Source organism: Anabas testudineus, chromosome 21 (genome assembly GCF_900324465.2).
Source record: "Anabas testudineus chromosome 21, fAnaTes1.2, whole genome shotgun sequence".
Classification (NCBI taxonomy): domain Eukaryota; kingdom Metazoa; phylum Chordata; class Actinopteri; order Anabantiformes; family Anabantidae; genus Anabas; species Anabas testudineus.
This window is the reverse complement of record NC_046629.1, coordinates 1,159,456-1,175,766: the sequence shown is the minus strand read 5'-3', so window position 1 is coordinate 1,175,766 and position 16,311 is coordinate 1,159,456. Positions and strand designations below refer to the sequence as shown.

The window sequence follows — 16,311 nt, the reverse complement described above, 5'->3', positions numbered from 1 at the left end:
GTTACAGATGAAATTTGTCCTCTGCATTTAACCCATCCCCCTGGGGGGAGCAGTGGGCAGCTACATACAGCGCCCGGGGAGCTAGCGTGGAGTGTCTCGCTCAAGGACACACCTGGTGTCTGTGACGGGGTTTGAACCCCGAACCTTCTGTATTCAAAGCAGATGATCTAGCCGCCCCAAAAAGCTGATCAGCTGCCTCAGTTATATTTGCTGCACGTCTCCTGTGTAAAAGACTCTAACAGTTAACACCAGCTGGTTCATTTAAGTGAAAATCTAGTGATTCTAAACAAATGTAATCCATGTGTAGGATGTTGGATAATGAATCAAATATTTAATCAGAACATTAAAATGTTCTGAGTTAATGTTGAACTGACTGAGTGTGCACATTTTGAAATTAAATTGTTTGTAGCTTGTATTTAAACTCTGAACCTTGTAACTTCTCACTTTTCTTCTTCCAGCTCTGCACATTAGTTCAGATATGAACAACAACAGTGGGACTCCCTCCTACTTTGAGTTCACTGTGTTCTCAGACTACGGCTCCCTCAGATATCTTTTCTTCTGTCTCTGTCTGTTGATCTACATGACTATAATCTCTGCTAATCTTGTCATTGTTCTCACAGTCTGTGTGGAGAAGTCTCTGCATCAGCCCATGTATATTTTCATCTGCTGTCTGTCTTTAAACTCTCTGTACGGCTCAGCCGGCTTCTTCCCCAGGTTCCTGATGGACATACTGTCTGACACTCACTTCATCTCACGTCCGTTCTGTTTTATTCAGATGTACATTATTCACACTTACAAAATGCATGAGTTGAATATCCTCACTGTCATGTCCTATGATAGGTTAGTAGCTATTTGTCAGCCTTTACACTATCACAGGAAAATGACTTTTAGGACAGTGCTGTGTCTGTTGGGTTTTGCTGTGTTGCAGCCTGTGTGTATTTTGATCTACTTCTTCTATTTGTCCATCAGTTTACCTATGTGTGGAAATAAATTACAAAGGATTTATTGCACCATTTGGGCTGTGGTTCAGTTGTCCTGTGTGGACACAACTACAATCAGCATAGCAGGACAGTTTCTAGCTGTGACAGTGATCTTTATCCCCCTGTTCTTTGTCCTGTACACCTACCTGCGTATTCTGCTTGTTTGCAGGAGAAGTTCATCTGAATTCAGAGGAAAGGCGTTACAGACCTGTCTGCCACACATAGTGACATTTGTGAATTATTGTATCTCAGTGTTCTGTGAGGTTTCACTGAGTCAATATGAAGTTGATCAAGTACACATGGTTGTTGTTATTGTTTTATCTCTGGAGTTTCTGATCATTCCTCCCATCAATAATCCACTAGTTTATGGCCTGAATCTGCCTCAGATCAGAGCAGTGATTGTTAGAGTTATAGTGATACACAAAATGGGTGATTCTACATAATACAAAGACCCAACTCAGCAATGTTTTATCACAGTATGTTCTTCTATATCATAACCCCAACCTATGTAGAAATAATTTCCTTGCTTGTTTGCCATCTTACTATAATTCCCTCCACCACATGATCACCAATATCAGACTAAAGCTCAGATCTGAATTATATTGTGCAATAAATTTTTTATATAAATTCTCTACCCTGTATGTAATGACACATTTTCAAACCTTTTATGACAATTATATCATATAATGTGCAGCATTTCTGTGCAAATAAAAACAGTAGTAGTTGAACCTGATGAGCATTTTCTTCAACAACAATTAAGGATTTGAATTTGTATCTTGAATTTCGGTGCTGGTCATATAATTAGGATATCTTCAAAAAGTTGATATATTTCACAAATTCCATTCAAGACGTGAAACTGGTATAATGTAAACATAAGTGTTTTTTTCTTTTAATTTTGATGATTACAACTGACAACTAATGCAAAACCCAAATTCAGTATCTCAGAAAATTAGAATACTTAAGACCAATACAAAGAAAGGATTTTTATACACTCTAATCAGCTAATTAACTCAAAACACCTGCAAAGGCCTTTACATGGTCTCTCAGTCTAGTTCTGTAGGCTACACAATCATGGGGAAGACTTGACAGTTGTCAGTTGACAGTTGGGCTCTCATAACACCTGAGCAGTACCGCAGACTGATCGACTCCATGCCACGCCGCACTGCTGCAGTAATTCAGGCAACTAAGCCACAACTAAGTATTGAGTGCTGTACATGCTCATACTTTTCATGTTAATACTTTTCAGTTGGCCAAGATTTCTAAAGATCCTTTCTTTGTATTGGTCTTAAGTAATATTCAAATTTTCTGAGATTTTCTGAGATTTTGGGTTTTTTAGTTGTCAGTTCTAATCATCCATCCATTCTCATCCGCTTATCCGGGGCCGGGTCGCGGGGGGAGCAGCTTAAGCAGAGATGCCCAGACTTCCCTCTCCCTAGACACCTCCTCCAGCTCTTCCGGGGGGACACCGAGGCGTTCCCAGGCCAGCCGAGAGACATAGTCCCTCCAACGTGTCCTGGGTCTTCCCCGGGGCCTCCTCCCGGTGGGACAGGACCGGAAAACCTCCCCTACGAGGCGTCCCGGGGGCATCCGAAACAGATGCCCAAGCCACCTCAACTGGCCCCTCTCGATGCAGAGGAGCAGCGGCTCTACTCCGAGCTCCTCCCAGGTGACTGAGCTCCTCACCCTATCTCTAAGGGTGCGCCCAGCCACTCTGCGGAGGAAACTCATTTTGGCCGCTTGTATCCGCGACCTTGTCCTTTCGGTCATGACCCAAAGCTCATGACCATAGGTGAGGGTAGGAACGTAGACTGACCGGTAAATCGAGAGCTTTGCCTTTCGGCTCAGCTCCTTTTTCACCACGACGGACCGGTACACCGGCCGCATTACTGCTGCCGATGCACCAATCCGTCTGTCAATCTCACGCTCCCTATTTCCCTCACTCGTGAACAAGACCCCAAAATACTTAAACTCCTCCACTTGAGGGAGGATCTCCCCCCCAACCTGGAGGGTGCAAGCCACCTTATGACGAGTGAAAAATCAAGGTCGGATACGTCGCCCGGATTGGCGTCACCGGGGCCCCACCCTGGAGCCAGCCGTGTGGAGGTGCCTCGACAACCCAATCCCTGGACAAAGAATCTGGCAATTGGGACATGGAGTTCTGATCATGAAAATTAATATATGAGTCTGTGTGGAATGAAGGTAAACATTATACAAGTTTGACTTCTTGAATGGAATTACTGAAATACAGTAATAATCTTAGCTTCTATGATAAAATACGCAGACTAGAAGGGTGTCTGGTTCCCAGACAACTGACATGGACCTTGTTGACCCGGGTTGTCCAAGCTGGTTTGACTCTTGTGTTTCTAACTCTCATTATACGAGGTAGACAGGTAGCATTAAGGGATTTGTCTAAGGGCCCACACTGGATATTGTCCTGTCAGGTCATTGAACCCTACCCTTCCAGTCTGCTTATTTTATTATAGCAGCTAAGATTATCAGGCACATGGATCAACACATGAGCAGTGCCCAGAAAGGAATTGGTAGTAACGCCAGGGGAGCAAAGCACCAGTTACTGGTAGACAAAGCAGTCACCAGGGACTGTAAGACCAGACATACCAACCTGTGCACTGCCTGGATGGCTACAAGAAAGCTTATGACTCAATGCCTAACACATGGATCATGGAATGCTTGGAACTGTACCAAGGAGATGCTCTGTCCCCACTGCTGTTCTGCATAGGCCTGAACCCCCTCACCCAGATCATCACCAAAACTGGCTACGGATACCAACTACAAAATGCCCCCACGATCAGCCACCTCCTCTACATGGATGACATCAAGCTGTATGCCAAGAGTGAACGAGACATCGACTTGCTGATACATACCACCAGGATATACAGCCAAGACATCGGGATGTCATTCGGACTGGATAAGTGTGGTCGGATGGTTGTCCAAACTGAGGGGATAGAACTACCAGAAGGAGAGATAGCGGATGTTGAGGATAGCTACAAATACCTTGGAATCCCACAGGCAAATGGTAACCACGAAGATGCCACAAGCAAAACAGCAACCACTAAGTACCTCCAAAGGGTAAGGCAAGTCCTGAGAAGTCAGCTGAATGGGAAGACCAAAGTCCGGACGATCAACACCTACGCCCTCCCGGTCATCAGAGGAGGAGATGGAAATCACTGAGATCAAGACAAGGAAGCTCCTGACAATGCATGGAGGGTTTCACCCCAAATCCAGAACCCTGAGACTGTACGCTAAGCGGAAGGAAGGAGGCCGAGGATTAGTGAGCGTCAAAGCCACTATCAAGGATGAAACAACTAAGCTTCATGAACACATCAGGAAGAAGGCCCCAACTGACGACGTGCTTAGTGAACACCTCACGCAACAGAAACCAGAGGAGCAAGGGAAGGAAGAGGAGGAACCCTCATGGAAGGACAAACCCCTGCACGGTATGTACCACCGGCAGAAAGAAGAAGTGGCTGATGTCGACAAATCTTACCAGTGGCTGGACAAAGCTGGACTGAAAGCCAGCACAGAGGCACTAATCCTAGCAGCACAGGAGCAGGTTCTGAATACAAGATCGATAGAGGCTGGGATCTACCATACCAGGCAGGACCCCAGGTGCAGGCTGTGCAAAGATGCCCCTGAAACAATCCATCACATAACAGCGGGATGCAAGATGCTAGCAGGCAGGACACACATGGAACGCCATAACCAAGTGGCCGGCATAGTGTACAGGAACATCTGTTATCCTGTATATAAAAACACACTTTTATGAGAAATAAGTAACAACAGTAGTTTTTTTCTTAATTTAAGGGACAAAATATGATTGGCAGGTGAGTCAGTCTGCCTGATAAACAGTTTTTTATTCTGTATTATATTAAACATATAAAACTTAAAAACGTCCTTTTTTTGTTTTCTTCACAACTGTAAAATTCATATGTAGTGACCGAACAGTAACATCAAATGCGCTTTAAACATCTAGTGGACATCAGTACAGACAGTCAGGCTCAGTAAAACCCAAAATGTATTTTAACCAAACACCTGAGGAAATTGTCTGAGGGCGCTCCACAGATCTCTGCTGAGGATTCACTGAGGTCAAACTGTTTAATCTCCTGTCTTTTGCTTCCATCTAGTGGCTTCTTTATGTTTCTGCAGCTTGTTAAAGAAGGTGAGCACTGAAGTGATTTGTTTCATGTGTGAACGTTTCCCCTGCACATTTGGATCACTTCATTATTATTATTATTCATGGAGATCATTCAGATCACCCACTCACACAGGTGCACATATTTACACCTGTGGACACTGAGCAGCTGTGGTTGGAATTAACGCACAGTAACTGTGACATGTTCTGTACAAAAGAAGACAAGTAAATTATAGGTTTCAGTTTTAAATCAAATTTATCTCTTACATGTTTCATACAAAACTAAAGCTGCAGCTGTTGGAATCATTGTCACAGTGTCTTTGTTTCTGTGATGAGACACAAATGATCCTATAGACATGTGTTGGGTACAGTTCTCTCTTGTACCACTAGGTGGACGCAGAACTGTTGAAATTACAGTGTAACTCATGCGTCACTAGTGTGTGAGTGTGTGTGTGTGTGTGCTGTAGTAACTGGTTCTAAAGGTCCAGTCCAAGAAAGGACGGGCCAAATGGAAAAAGGACGGGCTAAATGGACAGCTTAGCATCACACACTATCTCTGTGTTCCACTAGGACACGACCATCTCTCTGTGTTCCACTAGGACACGACCATCTCTCTCTGTGTTCCACTAGTACACGACCATCTCTCTGTGTTCCACTAGTACACGACCATCTCTCTGTGTTCCACTAGGACACGACCATCTCTCTGTGTTCCACTAGGACACGACCATCTCTCTGTGTTCCACTAGGACACGACCATCTCTCTGTGTTCCACTAGGACACGACCATCTCTCTGTGTTCCACTAGAACACGACCATCTCTCTGTGTTCCACTAGTACAAGACCATCTCTCTGTGTTCCACTAGTACACGACCCTGTCTTTCTGTGTTCCACTAGAACACGACCATCTCTCTGTGTTCCACTAGTACACGACCCTGTCTTTCTGTGTTCCACTAGAACACGACCATCTCTCTGTGTTCCACTAGTACACGACCATCTCTCTGTGTTCCACTAGGACACGACCATCTCTCTGTGTTCCACTAGAACACGACCATCTCTCTCTGTGTTCCACTAGTACACGACCATCTCTCTCTGTGTTCCACTAGTACACGACCATCTCTCTGTGTTCCACTAGGACACGACCATCTCTCTGTGTTCCACTAGGACACGACCATCTCTCTCTGTGTTCCACTAGTACACAACCATCTCTCTGTGTTCCACTAGAACACGACCACCCCTCTCTCCCTGTAACACGCCCACGTGCTTGTTAATCTCGACGTGTAATCCAGACTTCAGTGTTTATGTTGATGTGTTCCTCTCACACACCGCCTCCCCCTCCTGTGGTTCCCCTGGGATCTTACCACACATTCTTGAGCGCACACTTCATTGTAGCAGTGATTCAGAGCAGCTCATGGCCAAATAAGCTGAAAAGCCTCGAGCTCGCTCGCTGCGTTTCCAGCGGAGCTGTTTCTGTACACAGTTGTGGCTGCTGCCGGGTTTAAAAACAGCTTTTGGGTGTGACTCTGTCAGAGCTGGATGTTTCATCACATGTTGTTCTGAGCCACTGTTGTGTGTCTGTGTTTGTTTCACATCTTTACTTGATGTTGTTCTTTGGACCTGACTTGGATTTCCATGTAACCCAGTTCTTTGTACTGAGCTTCAGGTTTTACTGTGAACTTGTCTTTCTTGATTTAGCTTCTTTGTCTCAGACTTGAAACAGTTTGTTGTAATGTTCCTTTAAATGCCCTTAAGGTAAAACATTTTTCTACAGTTGGACCGAAAATGACCAAACCCCCTGAAAACAATCTCTCATTAGACAAACACTGAGGGTTTGAGTAGTTGGACCAAGTGTCCATGAGATAGTCAAAAACCTGAACTGGCTGAAAAATATCCCAGCATTCACAAACAAAGAGAAAAGGAGAAAAAGACCTGCAGCAGAGACTGAGGAGTTCACAGCGAGATGCAAACTAAACTCTAAACTTCAGATCGTACACAAACACTGACCCAGAAGCTCAAGAAGCACAGGTCGGCTACAAAATGCTCAACATCATCTAAATAATGGAACTATGTTCTGTGGAACTTTTCTTGGAGGAAGAAGAATATGTTTAACGGAACACCAAACCTCCAGTGAGACATGGTGGGGGCTCAGTGATGTTCTGGGTCTGCTTTGCTTCCCCTTTGATCAGAGACCTGCAGTCTGTAGAGAACAGGAGGGAAAAAATCAAGGATCAGGAGAAAACCTCACTCTCTGTGTGACGAATCTTAAACTCAGGGCCTAAACAAGCACGAAAGACCTGGTAGAGTCTAGACTGGCCGAACCCCATCATAATCTGAAGAAGATGGTTTGAAGCGTTTGACCCGAGACCACCCTCTGTGAGGAATAGACACTGGAACAATGTGGTGTCTGGATATGCGTCACGTGCAGCAGGTCATAACAGCAAAAGGATACTAGTAGTGAGGATGCAGAACTCTGTAGCTGTTTGAGCTGTTTCAATTGTTCTAGTTTGATTGGTTCATTGCAAACAGCTGAAAGCTTCAGAGTTTTGCCAAAACACCTCATTTGCAGTGGGGGGAGTAATTTAGAGCTCAGCTGTAGTTGACTAAATATGGGCAAAGCTTTGGTTGCAAAGGTTGGAGACGCCGCCCAGTGAGCAGCAGCGTGTGTGAGCACACTTATCTCTTACTCAAGGATCCGTGGACATTTCCTGCAAGTACAGACACGCTCAGTCAGAATCTCCTCAGTACAAGTTAGTACAGCTCGGTTTTACAGCGATAACATGCTGCCAGCTTTCTATATATGTAGTTCACCCAAATACTTCCTATTTCCTAAATAGAGTTCTACTTCCTATTTAAAGTACTGCCCAGACACTATTTCCATGGAAACACACAGCTTGTCATCATCAGCTGATGAGCCACACTGACCCCGTCCAACAGTCCAGGAAAGAGACATGACTAATGTACAATGACCCTCCTCAGACCTCCAGTCCTGGCTCAACTCTTTCCTCAGTCTCACGCAGGGAACCAACTTCCTGTTGTGTCCCGAGGCGTCAAGTTACCAGCACGACACCCCCAGGACGACCGGAAGAGCCTTCAGAATAAAAGCATGGTTTACTTTAAAGAAAACACAATGGTTTGGTTGATGTGATGAGGACAGTTTCTGAGTGAACCTGCTGCAGCTACTCCTCTTGTTCACACTGTTTTCTAATGGTTTTCTGAAGATAATGATCCCCAGATTCCCCTCGTTTCTGAGCAGGCAGGTTCCTCCTGGCCACATGTTGTTCTTGGTCAAGACTCTGAAACCCGGTAATAGTGCGGTCATCTGTGGGCTGGGAGTCTCCCCAAGAAATCAATAAAGTTGTTAAAATGAAGTTATTAACACAGTAAATCTGGAAATGTAACTTCCACCAGATTGGACTGTGAATTTTGTCCCCATCACATATTAAAAATGCATCAAAGACAGAATGAACCAATACATCAAGAAAAACCGGTTTCAGTTCTATGCTTGGAGTTTTATACTTTCATTTTCTGTTTTTATTCTTTTTCCGATCCGAGAGGCTGAGGACGGAGGAACCTGAAGTACACACTGTAAAGCCCCATGAGGCCTGTGTATGATACCGGGCTGTTTAAATAAAATACAGCAGTATTTAATGCCACAGATTGGGCTGAACCGAGCTGTTGAATCCAATGTGACAGGAAAACACAGCAGTTTTGTTTCTGTTGGAAAAATCATGTGACAACAAGACTTGGTTAAAAGTGACCGGAGTAACTAGACCAGCAGGGCTTTTATTGTGAAAGGACGAACCGGACGCGGGTCTGGTTGCGGTACCTTGACTGCGGCGGGTCGGGACGAGCTGCGGTGATTTCCCCTCCGCGGAGCAGACGACGTGCGGCCTCTGTCCGGGTCCTGTTCCCGTGTTCCTGCTGCTTCTATCGGATAAAACAGGCCAACGAACCGCCGACCACCACCGAACCGGACTGGGCAGAGCTCGGCTTCTGACGGCGTCGGTTCGAGGCAGAAATGCGGTTTGTGTGAGAGTTCCCTGACGGTCGTGGAGGAGCCCCCGACAGGAACAGAGCTTGAACCCAGGACTCCAGCGAACCGTGTTTCCAGCGCCCCCCCAGCAGCCATGGCAGCGACACCGACCGCTCTCCGCCTGCTCGCCCTGCTCTCTGCTCTCCTCCCCCGCTGCGAGTCCTTCAACCTGGACGTGGACAAACCCTCCGTGTTCTCCGGACCGGACGGAAGCTACTTCGGCTTCTCGGTGGACTTCTTCAAGACCCTGGACAACCAGAGGTGAGACCCCCGGCGGGGAGGATGGATGTGTTGATGTGTCTGTCCCTGAAGGCAGCACCGTTACAGTTACTGTTTAATTCAGAGTACATTTACATGGTTTGTAGTTTTATTCGATTACTTCATACGGTACTAGTTACTCAGTTTTATTCAGAGTACATTTACATGGTTTGTAGTTTTACTCGATTACTTCATACGGTACTAGTTACTCAGTTTTATTCAGAGTACATTTACATGGTTTGTAGTTTTACTCGATTACTTCATACGGTACTAGTTACTCAGTTTTATTCAGAGTACATTTACATGGTTTGTAGTTTTACTCGATTACTTCATACGGTACTAGTTACTCAGTTTTATTCAGAGTACATTTACATGGTTTGTAGTTTTACTCGATTACTTCATACGGTACTAGTTACTCAGTTTTATTCAGAGTACATTTACATGGTTTGTAGTTTTACTCGATTACTTCATACGTTACTAGTTACTCAGTTTTATTCAGAGTACATTTAGATGTTTTGTAGTTTTACTCGATTACTTCATACGGTACTAGTTACTCAGTTTTATTCAGAGTACATTTAGATGGTTTGTAGTTTTACTCGATTACTTCATACGTTACTAGTTACTCAGTTTTATTCAGAGTACATTTAGATGTTTTGTAGTTTTACTCGATTACTTCATACGTTACTAGTTACTCAGTTTTATTCAGAGTACATTTAGATGTTTTGTAGTTTTACTCGATTACTTCATACGTTACTAGTTACTCAGTTTTATTCAGAGTACATTTAGATGGTTTGTAGTTTTACTCGATTACTTCATACGGTACTAGTTACTCAGTTTTATTCAGAGTACATTTAGATGTTTTGTAGTTTTACTCGATTACTTCATACGTTACTAGTTACTCAGTTTTATTCAGAGTACATTTAGATGTTTTGTAGTTTTACTCGATTACTTCATACGGTACTAGTTACTCAGTTTTATTCAGAGTACATTTAGATGGTTTGTAGTTTTACTCGATTACTTCATACGGTACTAGTTACTCAGTTTTATGGAACCGGACCGTAACACACATGTAGAAAGTTAAACACGGAAATGGAACCGGACCGTAACACACAGTTAGAAAGTTAAACACGGAAATGGAACCAGACCGTAACACACAGTTAGAAAGTTAAACACGGAAATGGAACCAGACCGTAACACACAGTTAGAAAGTTAAACACGGAAATGGAACCAGACCGTAACACACAGTTAGAAAGTTAAACACGGAAATGGAACCAGACCGTAACACACAGTTAGAAGGTTAAACACGGAAATGGAACCGGACCGTAACACACAGTTAGAAAGTTAAACACTGAAATGGAACCAGACCGTAACACACAGTTAGAAAGTTAAACACGGAAACGGAACCGGACCGTAACACACAGTTAGAAGGTTAAACACGGAAATGGAACCGGACCGTAACACACAGTTAGAAAGTTAAACACGGAAATGGAACCGGACCGTAACACACAGTTAGAAAGTTAAACACTGAAATGGAACCAGACCGTAACACACAGTTAGAAAGTTAAACACTGAAATGGAACCAGACCGTAACACACAGTTAGAAGGTTAAACACGGAAATGGAACCGGACCGTAACACACAGTTAGAAAGTTAAACACGGAAATGGAACCGGACCGTAACACACAGTTAGAAAGTTAAACACTGAAATGGAACCAGACCGTAAACACACAGTTAGGAAAGTAAACACGGAAATGGAACCAGACCGTAACACACAGTTAGAAGGTTAAACACGGAAATGGAACCGGACCGTAACCACAGTTAGAAAGTTAAACACGGAAATGGAACCGGACCGTAACACACAGTTAGAAAGTTTAAACACTGAAATGGAACCAGACCGTAACACACAGTTAGAAAGTTAAACACTGAAATGGAACCAGACCGTAACACACAGTTAGAAAGTTAAACACGGAAATGGAACCAGACCGTAACACACAGTTAGAAAGTTAAACACGGAAATGGAACCAGACCGTACACACAGTTAGAAGGTTAAACACGGAAATGGAAACCGGACCGTAACACACAGTTAGAAAGTTAAACACGGAAATGGAACCGGACCGTAACACACAGTTAGAAAGTTAAACACGGAAATGGAACCGGACCGTAACACACAGTTAGAAGGTTAAACACTGAAATGGAACCGGACCGTAACACACAGTTAGAAAGTTAAACACGGAAATGGAACCAGACCGTAACACACAGTTAGAAAGTTAAACACTGAAATGGAACCAGACCGTAACACACAGTAGAAAGTTAAACACTGAAATGGAACAGACCGTAACACACAGTTAGAAAGTTAAACACGGAAATGGAACCAGACCGTAACACACAGTTAGAAAGTTAAACACGGAAATGGAACCAGACCGTAACACACAGTTAGAAGGTTAAACACGGAAATGGAACCGGACCGTAACACACAGTTAGAAAGTTAAACACGGAAATGGAACCAGACCGTAACACACAGTTAGAAGGTTAAACACGGAAATGGAACCGGACCGTAACACACAGTTAGAAAGTTAAACACTGAAATGGAACCAGACCGTAACACACAGTTAGAAAGTTAAACACTGAAATGGAACCAGACCGTAACACACAGTTAGAAGGTTAAACACGGAAATGGAACCGGACCGTAACACACAGTTAGAAAGTTAAACACGGAAATGGAACCGGACCGTAACACACAGTTAGAAAGTTAAACACTGAAATGGAACCAGACCGTAACACACAGTTAGAAAGTTAAACACGGAAATGGAACCAGACCGTGACACACAGTTAGAAGGTTAAACACGGAAATGGAACCGGACCGTAACACACAGTTAGAAAGTTAAACACGGAAATGGAACCGGACCGTAACACACAGTTAGAAAGTTAAACACTGAAATGGAACCAGACCGTAACACACAGTTAGAAAGTTAAACACTGAAATGGAACCAGACCGTAACACACAGTTAGAAAGTTAAACACGGAAATGGAACCAGACCGTAACACACAGTTAGAAGGTTAAACACGGAAATGGAACCGGACCGTAACACACAGTTAGAAAGTTAAACACGGAAATGGAACCGGACCGTAACACACAGTTAGAAAGTTAAACACTGAAATGGAACCAGACCGTAACACACAGTTAGAAAGTTAAACACTGAAATGGAACCGGACCGTAACACACAGTTAGAAAGTTAAACACTGAAATGGAACCGGACCGTAACACACAGGTAGAAAGTTAAACACTGAAATGGAACCGGACCGTAACACACAGTTAGAAAGTTAAACACTGAAATGGAACCAGACCGTAACACACAGTTAGAAAGTTAAACACGGAAATGGAACCAGACCGTAACACACAGTTAGAAAGTTAAACACGGAAATGGAACCGGACCGTAACACACAGGTAGAAAGTTAAACACGGAAATGGAACCGGACCGTAACACACAGTTAGAAAGTTAAACACGGAAATGGAACCAGACCGTAACACACAGGTAGAAGGTTAAACACGGAAATGGAACCAGACCGTAACACACAGTTAGAAAGTTAAACACGGAAATGGAACCAGACCGTAACACACAGTTAGAAGGTTAAACACGGAAATGGAACCGGACCGTAACACACAGTTAGAAAGTTAAACACGGAAATGGAACCGGACCGTAACACACAGTTAGAAGGTTAAACACGGAAATGGAACCGGACCGTAACACACAGTTAGAAAGTTAAACACGGAAATGGAACCAGATCGTAACACACAGGTAGAAAGTTAAACACGGAAATGGAACCAGACCGTAACACACAGGTAGAAGGTTAAACACGGAAATGGAACCAGACCGTAACACACAGTTAGAAAGTTAAACACGGAAATGGAACCAGATCGTAACACACAGGTAGAAGGTTAAACACGGAAATGGAACCGGACCGTAACACACAGTTAGAAAGTTAAACACGGAAATGGAACCAGATCGTAACACACAGGTAGAAAGTTAAACACGGAAATGGAACCAGATCGTAACACACAGGTAGAAGGTTAAACACGGAAATGGAACCAGACCGTAACACACAGTTAGAAAGTTAAACACGGAAATGGAACCAGATCGTAACACACAGGTAGAAGGTTAAACACGGAAATGGAACCAGACCGTAACACACAGGTAGAAGGTTAAACACGTAAATGGAACCAGACCGTAACACACAGTTAGAAAGTTAAACACGGAAATGGAACCAGACCGTAACACACAGTTAGAAAGTTAAACACGGAAATGGAACCAGATCGTAACACACAGTTAGAAAGTTAAACACGGAAATGGAACCAGACCGTAACACACAGTTAGAAAGTTAAACACTGAAATGGAACCAGACCGTAACACACAGGTAGAAGGTTAAACACTGAAATGGAACCGGACCGTAACACACAGTTAGAAGGTTAAACACTGAAATGGAACCGGACCGTAACACACAGTTAGAAAGTTAAACACGGAAATGGAACCAGACCGTAACACACAGTTAGAAAGTTAAACACGGAAATGGAACCAGATCGTAACACACAGTTAGAAAGTTAAACACGGAAATGGAACCAGATCGTAACACACAGTTAGAAAGTTAAACACGGAAATGGAACCGGACCGTAACACACAGTTAGAAGGTTAAACACTGAAATGGAACCGGACCGTAACACACAGTTAGAAAGTTAAACACGGAAATGGAACCAGATCGTAACACACAGGTAGAAAGTTAAACACGGAAATGGAACCAGATCGTAACACACAGGTAGAAGGTTAAACACGGAAATGGAACCAGACCGTAACACACAGTTAGAAAGTTAAACACGGAAATGGAACCAGATCGTAACACACAGGTAGAAGGTTAAACACGGAAATGGAACCAGACCGTAACACACAGGTAGAAGGTTAAACACGTAAATGGAACCAGACCGTAACACACAGTTAGAAAGTTAAACACGGAAATGGAACCAGACCGTAACACACAGTTAGAAAGTTAAACACGGAAATGGAACCAGATCGTAACACACAGTTAGAAAGTTAAACACGGAAATGGAACCAGACCGTAACACACAGTTAGAAAGTTAAACACTGAAATGGAACCAGACCGTAACACACAGGTAGAAGGTTAAACACTGAAATGGAACCGGACCGTAACACACAGTTAGAAGGTTAAACACTGAAATGGAACCGGACCGTAACACACAGTTAGAAAGTTAAACACGGAAATGGAACCAGACCGTAACACACAGTTAGAAAGTTAAACACGGAAATGGAACCAGATCGTAACACACAGTTAGAAAGTTAAACACGGAAATGGAACCAGATCGTAACACACAGTTAGAAAGTTAAACACGGAAATGGAACCGGACCGTAACACACAGTTAGAAGGTTAAACACTGAAATGGAACCGGACCGTAACACACAGTTAGAAAGTTAAACACGGAAATGGAACCGGACCGTAACACACAGTTAGAAGGTTAAACACGGAAATGGAACCGGACCGTAACACACAGTTAGAAAGTTAAACACGGAAATGGAACCAGATCGTAACACACAGTTAGAAAGTTAAACACGGAAATGGAACCGGACCGTAACACACAGTTAGAAAGTTAAACACGGAAATGGAACCGGACCGTAACACACAGTTAGAAAGTTAAACACGGAAATGGAACCAGATCGTAACACACAGGTAGAAGGTTAAACACTGAAATGGAACCAGACCGTAACACACAGTTAGAAAGTTAAACACGGAAATGGAACCAGATCGTAACACACAGGTAGAAGGTTAAACACGGAAATGGAACCAGACCGTAACACACAGGTAGAAGGTTAAACACGTAAATGGAACCAGACCGTAACACACAGTTAGAAAGTTAAACACGGAAATGGAACCAGACCGTAACACACAGTTAGAAAGTTAAACACGGAAATGGAACCAGATCGTAACACACAGTTAGAAAGTTAAACACGGAAATGGAACCAGACTGTAACACACTCCTCCTCCCCCTCATCTCCTCCTCTCCCTCTTCTCTCTCTCCTCTCTCCGTCGTCTCCTCTCCCTCCTTGTCTCCTCTCCTCATCCCCTCTTCTCCTCTCCTCTCTCCTCGTTCCCCGTCCCCTCTTCTCCTCTCCTCTCCTCCTCTCTTCATCTCCTCTCCTCATCCCCTCTTCTCCTCTCCTCATCTCCTCTTCTCCTCGTTCCCTTGTCCCTCTTCCCCTCCTCTCCTCTCCTCTCCTCCTCTCTTCCTATCCTCCCCCTCTCTTCATCTCCTCCTCCTCCCCTCGTCTCCTCTCCTCACCGTCTTTCCTCTGCTCTGTCCTCAGGTCAGATGTTCTGATTGGAGCTCCTCGGGCCAACTCCTCGTCCCCAGCAGTGTGGTGGAGAGAGGGGCGGTGTACAGCTGCCCCGGACGAGCTCTTCGTCCTGCCAGCAGCTGCAGTTTGACAACACAGGTAGACGTTGATCATTGACCCCTGACATTAGACGTTAGACGACTTTCACACATACGATGGTTAATACGAGCTTGTTCATCAGAAAACAAACCAAATCCGTTTTTTCATTTTGGTTTTGGAACCGAAATTTTAAAAACTGTGTTTTTTGATCTTTTGTTTTAAATTGAAAAACGAATGAACGAATGATTCGCATGTTGTTTTGTGTTCTAATGTTTTGTTATCTGATGAAACTCAGAAATCAGTTTCCTCTTTGTGGCCACGCAGAGAAACGACACCAGCTGTTTTAAAAATGGTGAATAACCTGCTGCCAGCTGTGAGAGTTGTTCGTCTCACGTTGATGCTGGTGTTTTGACGGACGGACGATTTCCCAGTTGGAGCTGTTGAGGACGAGGAGCCAG

The 16,311-nt window shown here is 43.9% G+C and overlaps 1 protein-coding gene across 1 annotated transcript; it reads left to right on the top strand.

Moving 5' to 3' along the window:
- Window positions 1–8,949: 8,949 nt before the first annotated feature.
- On the top strand, window positions 8,950–15,905 carry LOC113173251 (integrin alpha-V-like). The gene is made up of 2 exons (XM_026376652.1): window positions 8,950–9,420; window positions 15,785–15,905. Exons 1-2 carry the CDS (start codon window positions 9,254–9,256, stop codon window positions 15,903–15,905), a joined length of 288 nt encoding a protein of 95 aa, XP_026232437.1. The 5' UTR covers window positions 8,950–9,253.
- The last annotated feature ends 406 nt before the right edge of the window (window positions 15,906–16,311 follow it).